This window comes from Notamacropus eugenii, chromosome 2, assembly GCF_028372415.1.
Source record: "Notamacropus eugenii isolate mMacEug1 chromosome 2, mMacEug1.pri_v2, whole genome shotgun sequence".
Classification (NCBI taxonomy): Eukaryota; Metazoa; Chordata; class Mammalia; order Diprotodontia; family Macropodidae; genus Notamacropus; species Notamacropus eugenii.
In genome coordinates this window covers 173,519,120-173,539,771 of record NC_092873.1, presented here as the reverse complement: position 1 = coordinate 173,539,771, position 20,652 = coordinate 173,519,120, and the positions used below count along the sequence as shown (strand labels likewise).

The window sequence follows — 20,652 nt, the reverse complement described above, 5'->3', positions numbered from 1 at the left end:
TACATATTTTGGATCCTCTGTTCCAATTCCCTCACCTTACAAATGAGGTCAGTCAGGATCAAACAGGTAAAGTGAGTAACTTATAATTTTGATAGTACAGAGGCCCTAATCATTCCATAGATTTGGACATACTGCAGTTCAAATCACCCTTGGATAATGTAGAGTTCATTTCTTTCGCTGTCACCTGGAAAGACTTTGTCTTACATCTACAGGTCTAACTTCTCTCTTGGATCTCAGCTCTGTCTCCAACCATCAGCTTAACATTTGCGTTGAACTATTTATCGAGCTAGTACCTGAAACTAGTCTTGTCTGAGGCCAAGCATTTCTACTCCAACATGTCACCCACCTTTTTCCCCCTCAAGAGGTTTCCCTTTCTACCTTTGCTTCTTTTTTCTGTTCTTCCTTTACTTGGATTCCTTCTCCTATCCCTCTGTGCTAGAAACTTGAGTCATCTTTGCCCCTGCATTTCTTATCTTTCATATCTAATTGGTTTTATTGATTCTTCTTTTATTTCTTGAATTCATCTCTGCCTTTCCATTCTCACTTCTGTTGTCACCTCATATTTAGACCACTGTCCCCAGCCCCTGCCCTCTCTACTCATTCTTATATACCACTGCCACATTAATCTTTTTTAAGCCAACACTTTCAAAATGCTATGCTAGACTCAAAAATCTTTGAGTTCCCTGGGTTTATAGGTCAGAATCCAAAGTCATTAGCTCAGTCTTATTACACCTAGCTTTCTTTTTCTCCGTTTCTAGCATTTTTTTTCTTTAAGATGTAAGACTAGGTATGACTTTCATGCTCTAGCTTTCAGTAAAAATGAGATTACTATTCTGTATCACAGAACAGTTTGTCTCCACAGTGACCTGACACTTAAAGCATCATAGATTTTGAGGGATCTTAGAGGCCACCTACTCCAATTGTTTTCATTTTACAAATCAAAAAACTGTACATGTGTAAGTATGCACATAATCTGTACAAATAAATATGAGCTAATTTGGGGATAGAGTATACCAGAACCAAGAGGGATCACGAAAGACTTCCTTGTAGAAGGTAGTACTTGAGGTAATTCTTAAAGAAAACCAAGGATTCCAAGAGGCCCAGATAAGGAGAGAGTAATAGTCCAGGCATGTGGGGTGACAGCCAATGCAAAAGTTTTGAGATGGGAGATGGAATGTTGTATGTGCTAATTGGGAGATAGGCAAGTACGACTAGATTATAGAGTGCATGGAGAGAGTAATGTGTGAGAAGAATGGAAAGGTAGAAAGGAACCAGATTTTTTTGATATTTAAATACTAGAGTACATATTTTATCCTAGAGGTAATAGAGAGCTACCAGTGTATTAAATAGAGGAGATGACATGGGCAGACATGTTTCTAAGGAAAATTATTTAGGCAACAGAGTAGAGAATGTATTGGAGTGTGGAGACTTGAGGTAGGAATACTGTAAGAGGTTGGTGCAATAGCCCACGTAAGTGGTGATGAGGTCCTGAATTAGCATAGTGTCTATATGAGTAGAGAAGACTTAAAAGTTTCTCTTATGTTTGGACAATGAGAATCTAATTGTTACCATTATTAGTAGAGATGGAAATTTAGGGGCTGCCTCTTTGAATATTGTCATTGTATCTAAATGGACAATTCCCTTGGCATACATCTTACTGTGTCTCTGAACATCAAATATGGCAGCTTGCAACTCTTTCACAAGTATCTGTAGACTCATAGTTAAATTAGCTGCAAGTGGTGTTTCTAACTCGTGTTGTTCAGGAAGCCTGGTTCCTTTTATGACCTAATGCTAAAATCTGTACTGCTGTGAAAGAGAGTTCAGATTCAGGAGTTTTTTCAGGTCAATTTTTAAACCAGCCCATTGAAGGTGAGGGTGCAGGGTGAGATAAGGATGTTAATTCATAGAGGAAAGTCCGTTGTTTATATGAGGATGGGAGAATCTGTGCTTCCCTACCTTTTCCACTCCAAGAGCATCATGAGAATGAAATGATTCTTTTTTACTTCGGAGAGTATGTTATGCTCTTTATAGCAGAAGCAAGAGAATGAGGCTTGTTATGCTATGAAAAAATAATCAGTCTACAGATAAAGACTTTGAGCCAGAGTGTATGGCTTTATTTGCTCATAATCACTCAATTGGGATATTATAGAATGCATGGCTAGATAGGTTTGACTTTTCAATTATTATTAAGCCTAATGGGTTCCTAAATCCATAATGGTTCAGAAGAACTGAACCTGAAATATATCTTTCCTTTCTGTAGAGAGGCAGGAAGTTTCTAGGACAGAATATGGCATCCGTTGTCAGACATGATCATTGTAAGAGTTTGCATTTTTGCCCCTAAATGTTTTTTATTTTTTCTTTATAAGGGAGGATTCAGTTTTCGGCTATGTTTGTATGTGGGGCATGGGTACTATTTCCAGTTGTAGTAATGATAGAAAAACAAAAAGCATCAGTAAACTTAATTTTTAAAAAAGTAATTTTGTCAGTATATTCATGGAGCTCTCATAAACGTCCGTTAAGTACAATTGCTTAACAGAACACCAGAGAGACATTTAGTTCTTCAATATGTCACTGGATCTATGATCTCATAAATATGGGTATTCCCTTTATTGGTGTATATTGCAGCTAATCCAAACCTCATCGTCCTTACAATTCTTGTCCATTTTTTTTGTAGATCTTCTTTGGGGGAGTTATGCTGGAGGCCACTCTCTAGATCTCTTTCCATTTTGTGGATATCATTGCATTTCTTGAATTGTCTATTTGTCATCTCTATCTCTCACCACAAGGGCAGAAAAGGGAAGGAATAAGTAATTATTAAGTACCTACTATGTCCAAAGCACTCTGCTAAGAGTCTTTCGGTATTATCTCATTTGAGCCTACATCCTGTTCCACTCATACTGTTTTCCTGAATAGAATTCTATAGACCAGTTGTTGTGCATTGGTCATCTCAGACCTTCCCCTTAATAGCTGTGTAACCTTGACTTGCCCTTTCTAGGCCTCATTTTCCTCATCTGTAAAATGAATGGGTAGACTAATTGATCTCTTAAAATCCACTCCAGCTCTAAATCTATTATCTGGAGATGTCATGTCTTATGTGTATGGTCATCACTAGGAAATGCAGTAAAATATATTCATAGACCTTCAGAAGTTAAATTTAAGACTTAAAAACTGTACAATATTCATTTTGACGTCATCGTGAAGCTGTTTTGTTCTGCCTTATCCAGAATGAAACATGGACATGTTTCTTTTTTTTAGGAAATCCTACATTCAGTTTAAAGGATCCTCACCACCTCCTCGCTTAGCATCCATTCTGGCTTTCATTCTTGAACTTGTCAAGAAAACCAACATGGACATTGGTGATGTGGAACAGCTCTTACCTAGTGTGTTGAAATGTTTGCTCTTGGTCAATGAACCACAGGGTGAGTTTACTAATATATTTAGTATATATATATGTTTGTCATTGTAGAATAATGACATTGTTTATGCAATGCTTTAAAGGTTTGCAAACCTCTTGCAAGGAGACATACGTTGTCTCTTTTACATGCATTTCCTCTTTCACTTGTAATGTTTTGAGTAAAAAGTGACAATACAGGTCATTTTAGTTTATTTTTGGAGGGGGGAGCAGCAAGGCAATTGGGGGTTAAGTGACTTGCCCTAGGTCACACAGCTAGTAAGTGTCAAGTGTCTGAGGCCAGATTTGAACTCAGGTCCTCTTCACTCCAGGGCTGGAGCTCTATTCACTGCACCACCTAGCTGCCCCAACTTCATTTTATTTTTGAGACTTGGTCTCCTATCCTACTCAGGCTAGAAGTGCAACAGGCATTCATGGGTCCAATTACACTACTGATCAGTCTGAAAACTGTCACTTGCTTCATTTTCCACCTGAGCTGGTTCATCCATCCTTAGACAGCCTGGTCTTCCCCTCACCCCCCCAGGGCCTACCATATTTGTCTCTTATTTAGTGTGAATTCTTAATCTTCTTTAGCCCCACTATAGCTCAGAAATCCTAAACTCAAATAGTCTACCAGCTTTGTCCCCCTCCCCACATCCACCACACCCCACAGTAGCAAGGATTACAGGCAAGATCCATCAGGTGAAACTGAGATATAGAGAAGGGAAGTAACCTGCCCAGTTATACAAATGGCAAATAATGGTACTGGTTTTACGTGTTCAAGAGTATCCCTAAGCTGTTATTTCCCAACTGTACAAATGATGATATTGATAAAGAATGGCTGGTATTTATATGGTGCTTCAAGGTTTGTAAATTATTTTATATACCTTATCTCGTATGACCTGATAACTTGGATTCATAGGACCATTTACTAGTATTAGTATGTCTTATCTGAAGACACAGATTCCATTTACTATCAGAAACCAAGCAAAAACAAATAGTTTGTTCTTTATGGTCTCACTTCCCAGGGTTGTTGTGATGATCAAATGAGGTAATATTTGTAAAGTGCTTATTAGCACAGTGGCTGGCACAGAGTAGGATCTTAATAAATATTTATGTTCTTTGTAAAAGGCTTCACACAGTGTATGGCCCACTAGGTGCTTAATAAGTCCTCCCTCTCTTCCTTCCTTCCCTCCTTCCTTCATCCCTCCCTCCCTCCCTCTCTTCCTCCCTCCCTTCCTCCCTTCCTTCCTTCCTCCCTCCCTTCCTTCCTTCCCTCCTTCCTTCATCCCTCCCTCCCTCCCTCTCTTCCTTCCTTCCCTCCTTCCTTCATCCCTCCCTCCCTCCCTCTCTTCCTCCCTCCCTCCCTCCCTCCCTTCCTTCCTTCCTTCCTTCCTTCCTTCCTTCCTTCCTTCCTTCCTTCCTTCCTTCCTTCCTTCCTTCTTTCCTTCCTTCCTTCTTTCCTAACTACAGTTTTCTCATGAGTGACTGGAATGAGTAAACCATAAAACATGTAGACCAGTTTCCTCTCCCAGAATTTTTGCCTTCATGGAGAACCCATCTGTCCTTTGAATTTTAGTTAAAGTAGTTTCCAGTGTACAGTTCTAGATTTTAAGATAGTGAAAGTACAAGATTATGATCAGCATATTGTTTCAAAGAGTGTGAAGTGTGCTGTCATGAATGGGATCAGGGTTTAGCGACTGAATTTTGCTGTTCATTTCTTGTGAGTAAATGAATCATATCATCTACATTGATGGTGTATAGGATTCTCTAGAGGCCTTTTTTTTTCTTTTGCCAGCAAAGGGGCAGCATTAAGCACTGACTTGTGTCCTTGCCTAGAGAGGAAATTGTTGCTCCTTGAGGCCTTAATGTGAAATGGGCCATTTGGAAGATCATAGAAAATGCTGGATTCTCCCCAAGAATATATGGGAAGGAAAAGACTGATTTTAAATTAATTAAATGAAAATTTCAATATCCTACATGTGGATTTTTAGAAGTCTTGTTAAAGTCTTGTTAAGGATAATTATTTTTCCCCAAGCATAAATATTATTTGTCTGGATTGTGTTTTGGCAGCTTTGTGTAAATATATATTGTGACGTTAGTTATCCCATGGTTTTGTAGATGGCAATCTAACAAGCTTTCTTCCTTATGCTGTTCTTGCCTCATAAATCTTTATATGCCCTTTAAGAAACTAGACATTTTTTCCATAAAACATCCCATTTTAGATATCACAGAAGCATCACTAGGTTGTGCTGATGAAATGGATCCTTCCATTCAGGCTTCTTTATCATATCCCGTATATTTACAAAATAAAATACAACCTTACTTCTGAATGAGCTTTAAATATTTTAAAAGAAGGCAAATCAGAAGCACTTAGAAATGCGAGGCTATTGTTTCAGACAGTACTTGGTAAACAGCAGTTTTCAATGTTTGTCTGTATCTAGGCTGAAAGCAGGAATAGGAGTAGGAGTATATGTTTTATTTAACTTTTAATACAATAGGAAGTTTTCTATATATCTACATTTATGTTGCTCTTTGAGGTTTGTAAAGTTTTTCACATACTTTGTCTTATTAGATTCTCCCAACAATCCTGTTTTACAGATGAGGGATCTGAGGCTCAGAGAATTGAAGTGACTTTCTCAGGGTCACAGCTAGGAAGTGTGTGAGGTAGGATTCATACTTGTCTTCCTAACCCCCAAGTCCAGTGTTCACTCACTACACCATCCTGCCTCTCAGCAGGCTGAGGAAGTTTTAGTATAGAATTCCAGGATCCATAATTTTAATCCTATGACTATTTCTTTAACTAATGCAGATTACAACCCCACATGCCTTGAATGAATTTATGAGCTCATCAATGTGGGTAATCCTTACAAATAATTGCAACTCATCCAACCCTTCTCAGACTGTATTTTCCTGTAAATTCTTTGTAGGAAGGGGGTTCATCCACCACATTAGGAGCTTTGTCCTACCCATGCTACATGTGGGTACCAGTATAGCATGTGGGCTGTCCATAGTGTATCTCTCCCTATAGTCCTTCCTACAGATGACTGATTCATCTGCTTTTCTACTCCTAGTTCTCTTTGATAACATTTGTTATGCCAATAATTCCATTGCCCTTTGAATGATACACAGTTTTCATTCCTTGGAGGCTGTGCTGTTCTGTGATTTGCATGCATAGATCATCACCAGAAATTTAATGGTGTTACTAAGATTTTTTTTTCAGTAAGCTTTTTGTTACTGAAATTACTGTGTAATTTCACAAATGCTATCAATATTCTTTGTTCTTTCTGTTCAGTTCCAGACCCAGTTCATTGTACAGCTATAGTGTCCCCTTTTAAAACAGAGGTATCTCTAAACCATTTAATTGTGTGGGCTATCCATTCAACTGCATATCATTGCTGAAATAGCAGGCATTCTTCATCCACTTGGCTTTTTGTCCCTTAAGTGATTTTGGCTCATATTTGGGGACTCTGCAAGGTTTCAGGGTTTGGGGCAATCGGCACAATATCATATGCAAATAGGAGTACTGGAAGACCTCACTATCTATAGGGAATCTCTCTTTAATTTGGACCATTTGATTTTTTAGAAGTTATTGCAAACTTAATAGTCATTAACAAATAAAAACATTTCAGTCTACGCAAAAAAAACAAAGCGTTATATAAAAAATTTCATATATGAACAATTTTTAAGTGTACATATAGATGTGTTATAAATGTGTACATGTATGTATTTATGTGTAAGGGGCGCTGACTGCCACACCATCTGGGACGCCACACTGACGGACATCAGGTAAACTGAGTCTGGAGCAGGGAAGGGTGAACAAGATGGCGCTGGAAGGGTGAACAAGATGGCGCTGGAAGGGATGGCCCCACCCCTGGTTTGTTGTTGTCACTATAGTTCCAGCTTGTGTTCATTTCTATAGTTTTGGGTTTGTTTAGGTGTGTTACCATGGTTCACTGGGCTAGCTGGCAGAGACTATATAATCAGAGTGCTTGCTTGAATAAATCGGAGTTGCTTCATTGACCCGCTCTCCCACCTCATTCTCTTACTCGCAAGCTCCACAGGAGGACGAGCAGCCTGCTGGCCAGGCATAAGACTTGCTCCTCTCGGTAAGCTATGCCGTAACCATAGCATTTATGTACACATATAATTATATATATGTAATATGCCCAGAGTTTAGAAGTAATAATGAAATTTTTTTCTGTGTCCCCTTCTGTACTTTTTTCTTTGCATTTAAAAAACGTTTTACTGATCTTTTTTATATCTTTATACCACTTATCCACTCATCCCAACCTTGGGAAGCCTCTTTACCCTTGAATATATACGGACACTCTACCAAAATATAAAAATTGAAATGGACCATTTTGACTAAATCACTTCTAAGATTCATTCCAACTCTAGATTTATGATAATGATGATGGAGAATCCACATGAAACATCCTCTATGAAAAGGGCAGATATCTTTGGTGTTTCCCAAGTTTATGTCTCAGTTGGTTTTAATTATCAGAAGATCATCTGTCAGTCAAGTATTTCTCAAACAACATTCTTTCTTGTGTCTGCAAAGAAATTTTGTATCATCTTAACACATATAGGTGACATCTTATTAGATAGAGGCAGGCAACAAGGGAAGAAGCATGTACCAGGCACTGTGATGTGCACTTTTTACAAATGTTATCTCATTTGTTCCTCATAGCAATCCTGGGCAGTAGGTGTGATTATTATCCCCATTTTACGGTTTTGGAATCTGAGGCAAATACAAATTAAATAACTTGTCTGAGGTCACATAGCTAGCCAGCACCTGAGACTGGATTTAAACTCATGTCTTCCTGACTGTAGGCTCAGTGCTCCATCCACTGAACCACCAGCTGCCTCTCAACAAGAGTTTAAATAGAGGCAAATCTCAGGAGAAGGCACTAGGAGAGGGTGAGGGCTACCAGGAAAGGCCTGGCACAGAAGGTGGGATTTGAACTGAGTCTTGAAGGAAGTCAGGGTACAGAGATGAGGAGAGAGAGGATTCCAGGCATGGAAGACAGCCAGTGAAAAGTCATGGATTCTGGAGATGGAGTCTCATGTGTGAAGAAAAACCAAGAAGGGCTATGTTGTTGGATTATAGAAGATGAAGTATAATAAAATTAAAAACATAGGAAGGGGCCAGATTGCAAACGGCTTTAAAAACAAAGCAGATGACTTTAGGTTTGATCCTGGAGATAAGGAGATCCTAGAGTTTATTAAAGAGAACCTTTATAGTGAAGAGTGTTTATAGTGTCACAGCATGTATATATATGTATATATATACATATATATATGTATATCTCCAGAGAAAGAACCAATAAAGAGTATATATATATATATATATATATAATTTTACACACACACACACACACACACACACACACACACACACACACACACACACACACACGTATCCAATGGTAGCCATCTCTAGGGTGAGGTGGGGAGAGAAAAAAAGAAAGCTATAATTATTATATTTCAAAGGAATGGAAAGTTAACACATAATAGATTTACAGTTTCATGTGCATTCATCTTTATTCTACTATGTTATTGAGATGCTTATTTTAATTCTTAAGTTCAAAATAAATTTTAAAAATGAAAAGACAATTTTAAAAAGAAAATCAATTTCTAAAAACTTCAAAAAAACTACTTTATAATCCCTGGACAATAAGCATACATGGTGGTCTTCTGTATGCTGTTGTTACCTTTTTTGCACCCTTTTCTCAGTAGTGATTATGTCTGTAGTTTTCAAATATAGGATCATGGAGTCATAGGTTTAGAACTAGAAAGGACCTGAGAGGCCATCGTATCCAAACTGCTCATTTTATAGATGAGGAAACTCATGCATCATTGGTTGATTGACATGTTCAGGGTATCAGAAGTTGGATTTGAAACCAGATTTCCCTGACTTCTAAGTACAGTGCCTTATTCACTATATCAGCATCTGGAGAATTATCTTCTTAATGTCCTCAAAATTTTGATCTCTCAGGTATGAACCACTTCTGTCCCTACTTGGCCTGGTCTAGCTGTGCTTCCTGCTTTTGATGTCTGTATTGCTATTTTAAATTCCTCATGCATTACACAAGGCACCGTGATATCATAATCTGGATTTGGTGGCTCTGATGTTACTGAAGGATAACTACTGCCACATTGATGCTGATGTAATCATACAGATAGCATTTCTTATAGTGCCTTAAGCTTTGGAGAGTGCTGTATGTAAGTTATCTCATTTTATCCTCACAACAGCCTGGGTGCTATTATTTATGGATGAGGAAACTGAGGTTGAAACACATTAGGTGACTTGTCTAAGTCAGGAGTTAGTAAATATCTGAGCTGAGATTTGATGACGATGCTGTTCAGGTCTTCATGATTCCAAGGCCAGTGCTCTTGCCCACTGTACCACTTACCTGCTGTTATAATTTATACTCATTTTCATCTTTCATATATTTTTTCCTTTTTTGGTTGGGTTTTGTTTTTTTTTTTTAAAACTCCTTCAAGTTCAGCCCTTGAGTATTCTTGCATATGATGTAGTTTATTTATGTCTCCTGTTAAGCTTTCTATGAACTCATTTTTCTCTTCACTTTTCACTAGCTCAACATTGTTCACAATTTCCCACCCTTCTCCATAAAGGTTTTACAGATGAGTTTATATTCTTAGCTGGTGTTGTCTTTAACTTCCATATTTCTTTGCTAAGCAAACACCCAGTAGTCCCTGCCTGAAAGAATTTCTAAGCAATTGCTTTGTGTCAGTTAAGACCATTTCTAAGGAAATGGTCATGGTCCCTATTGGCATCTGCTCCAATTTATTAATGTCAGTGACTTGTCTGAATTGGTCATGTTGAAGTTCTTTTCATTGCATGCCACATCTTATCCTTATTCTTCTACTTTGGTGTTGATTCTGATATTTGCTCTAACCAGTTCATATTTTAATAATGCATAGACAACTCATTCATAAATTACTTCCACGTTATATTCAGTTGTTCCCTACCTGTTAAGATAAATAGATGATTCCACTTTTTTGTGATGTTATTCAATGTTTACCCTGTGAGATGTGAACATCTCCCAAATCTCTTCTTGAAGAAAGCATTTATGACATACGTAGTATAAGATTTCTGCATAGTCTATAAACCTTTAACTGACCTCTTTTATTTCTTAATTCTAAACCATGTTTCCCAGTACCTCACTTGTCTTCCATTATGCCAACCTATCCTTAGAAGTCACTGAGTATTAAAATAGATCTTTTATTTCGTTAGTTGGGGCTTATTGAATTCTTCCAGAGTATCCCTACCATCTCATCTTCTAGGTATTAGCACATAAACTACAATTCGTGTGTGTGTGTGTGTGTGTGTGTGTGTGTGTGTGTGTGTGTACCATAAAATAAAATTTCTTTTTGCCTTTACACACATAATAAAATTATTACTTTCTACTCCTTTATTTGCCTCTATAACAATAACCTGTTAGTCATTCTTTCATCTGTAGCTATGAACTCCTTTTTATCTTTTGGTTCAATTGAGAATAAGAATATTAATGTATATGTGATTCAATTCTTCAATTATGTTGACTCTGTCATTGGACAAAGATCTCACATTTAAAGTGCCAACAGTTAAATTCATAATTATAACAGTGTAAAAACTATGATTTCTTAGTGCACTCTACAACCTTTTCTGCCTTTGTACTACCATTACTGAACAAACAAAAGGAATTTGAAATAGGACTTTTTCTTTGTTTCACAAATTGCTATGGATGAAGCATTCATCATTTAGTGACCAGCCTGCTGGTGGTATCTCAATGCCTTAGTAGTAGATTATTTTCATAAAATGCACACTTATAAATAGTTCATCTTCTGTTGACCAAACCAATGATGATGTTCAACATCTTTCAGTGTTCCTGTAGATATCATTCCATCACCCATCTCCTATGCCATGGTTTTCCTAATTTCCCCAGTTATTAGTGTTTTCTCCTTCTTGAAAATAATTTGTATTTACTTATCTCTTTATATTCCTTCTAACAGTTATCGTGGGTCTGCAGTTGACTACATTCACTTGTAAGTCACCTATCAGCCTTCTACTTGACCCATTGCCATATTCGTTCTAATCCTCAGTTTTAGGGTAACTCCCTGGGAGTCAATTTGGATTTTGTTAACAAAGTTGAAATAGCTTCCTTAGTCTGTTAGCTTAATTTATTATCAGTTATTTAATCTTTTTTCCTCATAAAGAGCTGCTAATATCACTATATCAAAACCTCTAATATCCTGGGAATAGCTTAGTATAAAAGTTACTAGCTATGCAATTTATTAATAATATAATCAATAATAACTCAAAAATATAAACATTTACAATATTTTAGCTATCAGGAAGATCACACGGTAACCTCTAGTCATCATCATATTACTTCTCCATACTTTTGGAAACATAGTTCCATTCAATCCATTCAAGGAGCAAAGCTGAGTTTCTTATCACAAATTTTCTTCATCATCCTCTTTATAAACTACAAGTTAAAACACTTCCATCAGTAAAGAGGGTCCCTTCATCTTTTCTCTCTCCTCCAGCTTCTTTACATGCATGACAAGAAAAGATTCTTAAGTTCTTCTCAAGTTGTTACTCTTCATATCTTTCCAAACTATTCATAAAATTCTTCATAAAATAAGTTGAGAACATTGTCATAAGAAAGTTTTTCCCCACTCCCTTTCTCTCTGCCTCCTCCATAATTTCTCCCAAACTATCTTCTTCGACTGTTCTCTCAGTTTCTTAAAAATTGCCATGACAGAACTCCCATAGAATGACAATTAAACCTTTACTCTCAAGAAATCCAAGCTGTTAATAACCATATAAAAAAAATGCTTAAAGTCAGTACTATTAATAGAAATGCAAATTGAAACAACTCTGAGGTACCACTTCATACCCATCTGATTGGGTAAGGTGACAAAAACAGAAAATGATGAATGCTGGAAGGGCTTTACACTCCTGCACTGTTTGTTGGTGGAACTATAAACCAATCTAACCATTCTGGAAAGCAATTTGAAACTATGCCCAAAGGGCTATAAAACTCTGTATACTTTTTGATCCAGGTTCCTTGCTAGGTTCAAGGAAATCCAAGGAAAAAGAAGAGGACGTATGTATACAAAAATATTTATAGCAGCTCTTTTTGTGGTGACCAAAAACTGGAAATTGAGGGAATACCTGTCATTTTGGGGAATGGCTGAACAAGTTATGGAATATGGATGTGATGGAATACTATTGTATTGTAAGAAATGATGAAGAGATGGTTTCAGAAAAACATAGGAAGAATTGTATGAACTGATGCTAAGTGAAATGAGCAGAACCAGAAAAATATTTTATATTATGATATAACTTTGAATTGCTTAGTAACTGGTCAGTACAGTGACTAACCACAGTTTCACAAGACTCAAGAAACATGCTGTCCACCTTCAGAAAGAGAGTTGATGGACTCAGGGTGCAAAATGAAAGATATTTTCTTCTCTTTGGGGTGGGAGGAGAGATGGGGAGCATGAATAATGGAATATTGTTTTTTGGAATTTATTTTACATGATTACATGCTCATAATTTTTTTCACCTTGCTTTCTTAATAAATTGGGGGGGGGGGAGTGAGAGAATTCAAAACTGAAAATTTAAAAAAAGAAAGGAAGGAAGAAACTCTGGAGGAAAATAAGTTATTTTTCCCTAACTCTTAAAAAGACAGTAACTGTAGGAAAGCCTTTTGAAATAAATTCTATCCCTATTAAAACTGTTTTGTATTTACTCAGTTTATGAGCTCAAATGACTCTTGTGATCTCATTGATTTGGGACTTCCCTCCAGTGATTCAGATTGCAAATCCATCAATCCCTGCCCATTCTTTACTACAGTAATCCATGTCCTCTTATATGTGTGCCACAGAGAGAGTCCACTTACTTTCTTCTGACATTGTAAGGGTACCCATAAAGCATTTTAGTCATCTATCTGTCTTCCATTTCTCTCACCACATAAACAGCTTATCTTTTCTTTCTCTAATATAATTCCTTGATAATATCCCTTCCTCTTTTTCTCTGAAGGAGTTTTTCATTCTTCATTGGTTATATTTTGCAGCCAGCTCAAACTCACACTATAGTCCTCTTCTCTGTCTTCTGTGTGAAATCTGTCTTTAATATTTTAAAAGTTACGTCTTTCATTTTCTCCATTAGAACAAATTCTTAAGGATAAAGACTCGTTTTTTGTTGGGGGGGAGGGTTGATTTTTGGTCTGTGTCTCCTGCATCTACCACAGTACCTTGCACATAAATGCTTAAGAAATGGTTATTGAATTGAACCCTTTGAAATTTCATCCCAATTTTTTATATTAGTTTGAATTAAGGAACAAGGAGTACAGCATACCTCAGTTGCCACTGCCCTCTTACCTTCCTCCACCCTAAAATTATCGGGCTAAAGAAATAATTTATTCTCCCCTTTAATTAAAATATTCCTTTTGATGCCCTTGGCTTTTTTCATTATTTGTCATAAAGAATATCAGTGAACCAGCACCCCAAAAAGTGTGCTGGGTTATCAAGTTTACATTTCAGATTTATGGGAGCCTTTTCACACTGTCACTAGAGGTTGTGTATGGTATAGGGTTTTTAATAGAACATCTGCATTATAGTTATAGCTGTATTTCCTGTGTTCTTAGCTTTTATACAGTTCTTCAGAAACTAGAATTTTTAACCTGAAGTCTTTGGGCTGGCACTTTTAACAGAATAAACTTCAAAATGCACTATTAGATTCACAGGCTGTTCCAAAGCAACCTATTTTCAGTCAATCTTTAGTATATTTGAATACAAATGTTGCTTTATGATTTCACTGCCATATGTTCCGAGGGAAGATGGGTTGGGGAGAGAGCAGTTCCATAAATGAATCCTTGTGGGGGAAGAGAAGCTGAGCCACCTTGCAGATAGCTTTGTGCCCACTTGCCTGAGGCCATTGACAATTTGGGGTGGACTAGTAGCAAAGAATGCTCCTTTTATGTCATTTATTACCTGCATAGGAAAAGTGGTGAGGGGGCAGGGAGAGAGTTGGATTATGCACAGAGACATGAAATAGTAAAACTATCAGCTTCGGCTAACTTGGTCCTCAGCTCAAGAAAATAAAAAGAAAGAAGTATATCCTTTAAGAAAAGATCCTATTTATTTCTCTAAATAAAGAGAATAAAGTCTTCATAAAAACTAGTATCCAGATGGTCAGTTCAGACACACTGTGTAATGCTGTAATTTTTCCTCCTAGTTAAAAGGCTAGCCACTGAGAACCTGGACTCCATTGTAAAAGCCTGCCAAGCAGGGTCAGGAGGAGGGCCTGCCACCCAGCTGACTTCTGTGTTTAGGTAACTGGAAAATATGCCAACTGGCAAGGAAACTATCGCAAGCCACTTGACAGCCAACATGTTTTTTAAGTAACTAATTATCCCAAACATAATGTGTTACTATTTGTTTATAGTATTTCAATTGTTGTCTTCTTGGCAATTTTATTACCCTGTATTTTTGTTTTAAAGTCGTGTGGGAAAAGGTGCCTGAACTGACTTTAGATTACCTGTGGATTTTGTAGAGAAGAGATGCTGACATGGGTTAAGAGGGAATGGGGCAGGGTCGGGGGGAGGGGAGGGGGAAGTGTTGCATTCATGATAACAGGTGCACAGACTTTAGGAGCTCTGTAAATAGGACCCTCAGGATCAAAAACAGAGGAGTCTCTGCAACTCTCTTTATTGTACATACTTGAATGGGAGCAAACAGAAAACTCCATTTCTCTTTCTTCCTCAATATATTGGACACAGGTTAAGATAATTCATGTTTTTTAAAAAGTCTGATGCTTTTTGTTTTTGCATTGCTGTCATTTCCAAATATATACCTCTCCCCCTCCTTCTCCACCTACTGAGCCTTCTCTTATAACAAGGACAGTGAAGAAAAACAACCAACCCTATCAGCGGTATCTAACAGTATGTGCAACATTTCACTCCCATGGTCTCCTACCTTTCCTACTAAAGGAGGGAGATGCATTTTTTTCACCTGATTTCTAGGACTAAGATTGGTGATTATAATTATCTGGGGTTCAGTTTTACCACTCCTTATGTTTATATGGTACTTTTCAGTTTACAAAATTCTGTCTTCTCAACAACCCTGAAATCTAAGCAGTGCAAATATTATCTCCCTTTTACAGATGATGAAACTGAGGTAAAGGCAAGTAGTACTTTGTCCACCATGCCATAGCTATTAACTGTCAGAGTTAGCATTCAAACACTGATTTCTTTATCCCAAGTCCAATACTTATTTTTCCCTACTCTACCCCCTGAGCTTTTATCTTTGTAATGAATTAAAATGAATTCAAGAGTATGGTACTACTGCTTCACTGCTTTCTTATCATATAGCCTTCAATTTCTCATTTCTCTTGCCCAGTAGTCTGCTCTGGATTTAACTTGATTACTCTGAGAACTGAAGCAAACTAAAAATGTAGAATTTCTGGAAAATGTGAAGCAGGAGAAGGGGGGAGTTAAAAAAAATAAACACGTGTGTATTGTGTACATGGTACCATGTTGAACAGTTTATTTTGAGAAGAGTGAAAATTGGAGATGGAGATAGAATTTTTATTTATTCATATATGTATATATACACACACACACACACACACACACACACATGTGTGTGTGTGTATAATTATATTTTTGACATAGTCTTTAATCATAAGCATGAAGACATGAAGGCCCAGGAGAAAAATTTCAAAGCTGATTCCCACCCACCTACCCTTCACTTGGGAGAGAGGGAACAGGAAACAATGGAAATTTTTAAGGATCAGTGGAAAATTTTTCCACCTCTAATTCTTAACTATACCAGAATAAGGTATTTTTTTTTCCTTTTGCTGCTCCCATATATATATAATTACACTTCATTGAGGATAAAAACAATCTGTACTTCTCTTAAGAAGTCTATTTCTAGTAAAAATTATTAGAATCCCCATCTAGAAGTGATCTTCCTAATGTGTTCAGATTATAGTGCATTGACAAGCAGAAACTGGACTGAGGAATAACACCAGAGATAATCCTCACTATTCTGTTTTATTTTCAGACAGTTTGTCCAAGACTATAGCATGATATATGAGCAACAAGTCTATAACATCTTAGAAATTGTGGCAGAATTAGACCAACAGATCGTTACCAGTTTGATTCCCACACTCACCCAGTGCCTGAAGGACTCTGAGCTTAAACAAGGACTTGGCAGAAATACTGCACAAAGGTATGTTTCATAATTTTATTTTGGTTTTTGGGACAATGATAATAAAAGACATCCATTTTGGAGGAGACAAGTTTCTAGAGTATAAATTTGTGCAGTAGTGCTTATAAATTGTATTGAGCAGAATCTTTTGAGTTATGAAAGTTTTATCAATTTAAACAGGCATAAAGCAGTAAGGTTTGTTTTTTTTGAACTAACTACCAAAAATCACACTTCCAAATGAGTGTCATCTGTTTCAAAGTGAGTATATTTGGAAACTACACACTCATTATATGCTGCTGCTATTACTTGAAACATTTTGGAAGTCCTGTTTTGGAATTACCTTTAGAGTCTGTAGTGTTACATTCTCGTACTGTATCTAGCCACATGAATGGCAAAACTGTGTCCTCTGAGGGTAGATTTGAGTTTTGTAAATAACCAAGTCATTTGACGCAAAGTCTAGATGGTCACTGACTAAATTATCGCATGGAGAAGGTGGGGTGGAGGAGGCAACATAATATGATTATAAAGCAGTAAGATTTACTTTTTCACTTATCTGCTGGGCTGACCCTGAAGGTAGGCTGTCGATATTTTGAGTATTTATTGAAAGAACGTTAGCCATGTGTGACTGGTCACCTACATTGGCTACTTTGAAAAGCTTGTCTTTGCCTTCACATTAGAGTTGAAAGAGACCTTAAAGGTCTTATGTTCCGAACCTCTTCACACACAAAAACACACGTACAATTTTATAGATGAGCAAACTAAGGCCCAGGGAGGTTAAGTGATTTGCCCATGGTCATACAAGTATCAAGTTAAAGAGCTGAAATTAGAACCCAAGCCCTCCGATTCTATACCTGGGGCTCATATATATTCATCCAAATGCTTATTTAAAAAAAAACACCACCTTATTTATAGTCATAGCAACTGTGGGGACACACATATAAGCACATACGTAACAATTTTCAACTTAAAATGATTAGCCTATTGAAGTGTCATTAAATTTGTTCTTAACAATGTTAAATACCAACAGTACTATTTAATTGACCTGCACAGCCCCCCCTCACTCAAAACAAAGTCAAGTGCAAGTCATGTCACCATTTCTCTGATGGCGGTCTCCTTCGGCAAGGAAGGACGAACACGCACTATTTGCATATTTATCTTCTTTATTAAGTGTGAGTTCCTGGAGGTCAGAGACTTTGTTTTTGCCTTTCTTTTGTCCCCAAGGCTTAGGACAGTGTCTGACGCTTAACTTTTTGTTGCATCATTTCATTCGTGGCCTACTCATGACCCCATTTTTGGGTCTTCTTGACAGATACTGGTGGCTTGCTATGAAATTCCTGTTACTTACCTCTGCCACTTGCCTCTCTGTGCCTTTGGGCAAGTCATTTAACTGAAGTCATTAGACCTGTTTCCTTGTTTTTTAAATCTGTTAAGTTAGGAGGTTGGACTAGGTGACTTCTAAGTGCCATGTCATGATTCTGTGATTCTGATTTTACATACATTTGTAAGTCAAACTTTATGAAGGAATTTTATAAGCCAAATGAAAAATCTTTAAGTAGTTACTTAGTCTTTAATTGTTTATATTTTTTTTAAGTGAAGAAAAGTGAGAAGTGAAAGAAAATACTGCTTATTTAAAAGCTTCTTTCAGGGGGAATTGCCCTATAATATGGCAGCAATAACTGTTTATTCACTGGAGCATTTGAAATAAATCTTATTCCTAGAACGATCTTTTAAAAACCTTTCTAAACTAAGGAAGTTTTCTTATCTAAGACAATAGAGAAGAATGTGGAGTATTAGAAAAACCATTATAAAATCCTCTAGTTTATCTTCCTTTTACTATTTATGCTTGTTATATCACAAATTTGCCATTTGATTTTTATACCTTTATTATCCACTTAATAAGAATTAAATTATGAATGTCATTACCTATTTAAATCCCCTGACTCTTCAATGCCATATTATTTAAGTAGATTAATGAAATTTTACAGGCCACTTTGTAACTTGGATTTCATTAAGGACCTGCTCTAAGCCAAACCAAGATGCCTTTGATAGTTTCAGTGGCCTTAATTATAACCAAACAGTAAACATGGATTTGAAAGGAGTCATTGCTTTTCCTATGCCTATTGCTTACACTTCCTTTTTCACAGGGTCTCAATTTATACATACTGTAAGTGGAATGGAAGGTATATAATATATTTTGTTCATTTTTGTTTTTAACAGGGAAGCCTATAGTCGACTTTTATCCTTCCTAGGACAACCAGGTCAAGAGGAGAGGCTGAAACTGGAAAATGAGACCACTTAGTGTGTTTTTTATGTGACTTGCACTTGTCTTTGGGGACTTCAACATATTGTTGTTCCTTAAAGCCACAATATACCATTTGCACTTTCCAAATTCCTACTTTTATGAACTGGATAATCTTCTAGTGATGTATTAAAAATAAAAATCTGTTTTCCAGGATTTTCTTCCTATAACTCTACATTTCCATAAAGCACATCCCTGAGGAAGTGGGATTGGTTCACTAAGTCAAGCTTTCAGTGAGTGCTTTGTAGAGTTTTCAAGTGAGGAAAATGAAAGAGCATTTTCTAATAGAGATTATTTTGCACCTCTCATGAAATTATGGGTACACTGCTACAGGGAAGCCAGTCAAGCAGCAAGTGTTTGTTAAACTCTTATTGCATGCCAGGCACTGGGGTAGGTGACCATTTTTGGTTCTCTGTAGGATATTTTCCACAAAAATAATTCATAGTTTGAGCGTGATTTTTCTTGGAGTTCTTTTGTAACTTGTGTTTAGGTATGTGAAGTATTGAGAAATTCTAGTCTACCTTGCCCTGCCTTTTAGCTCCAGTGTTAGAGGTCTTTTTTTTCCTCCTCTCAGGGTTGTCAAGTACAACTAATTTTCAGCCAGAAAGAGAAGATAACTATATACAATTAAATGAATAGATAATCCTTATTGGTTAAGATACAACCTTTTTGCCTTTCATTTCAGCCCCCATCTTCTGAATCCCATAGCCAGTCCTTTTTTATTGGTCGCAATCAACCAATCAGTACACATTGATTAAGTGTTCTGTGTGACCAGAAACGAGGCAGCAACTTTGGAGGAGGGGGAGAAACTAGGACCAGGGCTTAATCCATAATCTGGATACTCAGACCTGAATAATCAAGATTTGCCTCTAGCATGTTTGAAAAGAATCTAGCTACTTTTAAGATTAGCACAGAGGAAGGGATTTGAGAAAATTGTCTCTGAGGTTTTTATTCAGGTTCACACCTAAAGAGACTCATCCAGGTCTTCAGGGAGTGTATATGTTTCCTCAGCAACTAGTGTTACTGTATTCTCACAGCATTATTGGACTCTCTCCTAGCCCCGTTTGTCCTTTTATTTAGGTAACCCTAGCCTGTATAGCCACTTACCCCATGTGGACACTTTGGTTATTGTTATTTTGATTTACAAATGGAATAAAATCATGATAGGGGCCAGAGAAGGGGATGACAGTTAACTGTCGTAACTGAAGGAGGATGTGAGAATCGAGAAGATTAAGAGAAATTTTTTTTTCCTGGGGAGACAGACTGACTCAGACTTCTTATGAGAGATGCAACTGAAAATAACTGTCAGCTTTTGGAAGAGCCCATGAGAGAGATTTTGAGAGAACTGATTTTACATCTTATTCCATGGAGGAGACACCCTGAAAAGAATTCCTGGGAGATGTAAACTGCCCTCCTGAGAAAACTGAGTCATTGGACCCAAAGAGTCAACAGTTGTGGGCACTGGTTGAGTTGTTTCTGGTTTTGACCTTTTTATAGTGCTTGCTGAAGTATTCATTTGTATTTTTGTATCATGGATTACTGTTAATAAATTATGTGGCTAGTAATTGATGTTTATCAATGAGACCTGGGTTTGAGGCAGGAGAGACTATGGGAAAATAGGTTTTTCTAGTTTTTCTATACCAAGGTAGGGGCTCAGAGGTACTTAATTAATGAAATAGTATCTATATTCATGGGTATTCATGAGACAGAATCAGAATGTAACTTACTT

At 37.0% G+C, this 20,652-nt stretch overlaps 1 protein-coding gene across 3 annotated transcripts in view; it reads left to right on the top strand.

The window, feature by feature from the left end:
* The window catches only part of MMS22L (MMS22 like, DNA repair protein), a 165,026-nt gene extending 145,947 nt beyond the window's left edge, over window positions 1–19,079 (top strand). For all 3 annotated transcript variants that reach the window (XM_072642887.1, XM_072642885.1, XM_072642886.1), the window contains 4 exons: window positions 3,256–3,419; window positions 14,649–14,745; window positions 16,478–16,645; window positions 18,842–19,079. In XM_072642887.1, coding sequence (XP_072498988.1) covers window positions 3,256–3,419; window positions 14,649–14,745; window positions 16,478–16,645; window positions 18,842–18,923 — 511 coding nt within the window. In that variant the 3' untranslated portion in view covers window positions 18,924–19,079. The remainder of the gene's footprint in view (window positions 1–3,255; window positions 3,420–14,648; window positions 14,746–16,477; window positions 16,646–18,841) is intronic.
* The last annotated feature ends 1,573 nt before the right edge of the window (window positions 19,080–20,652 follow it).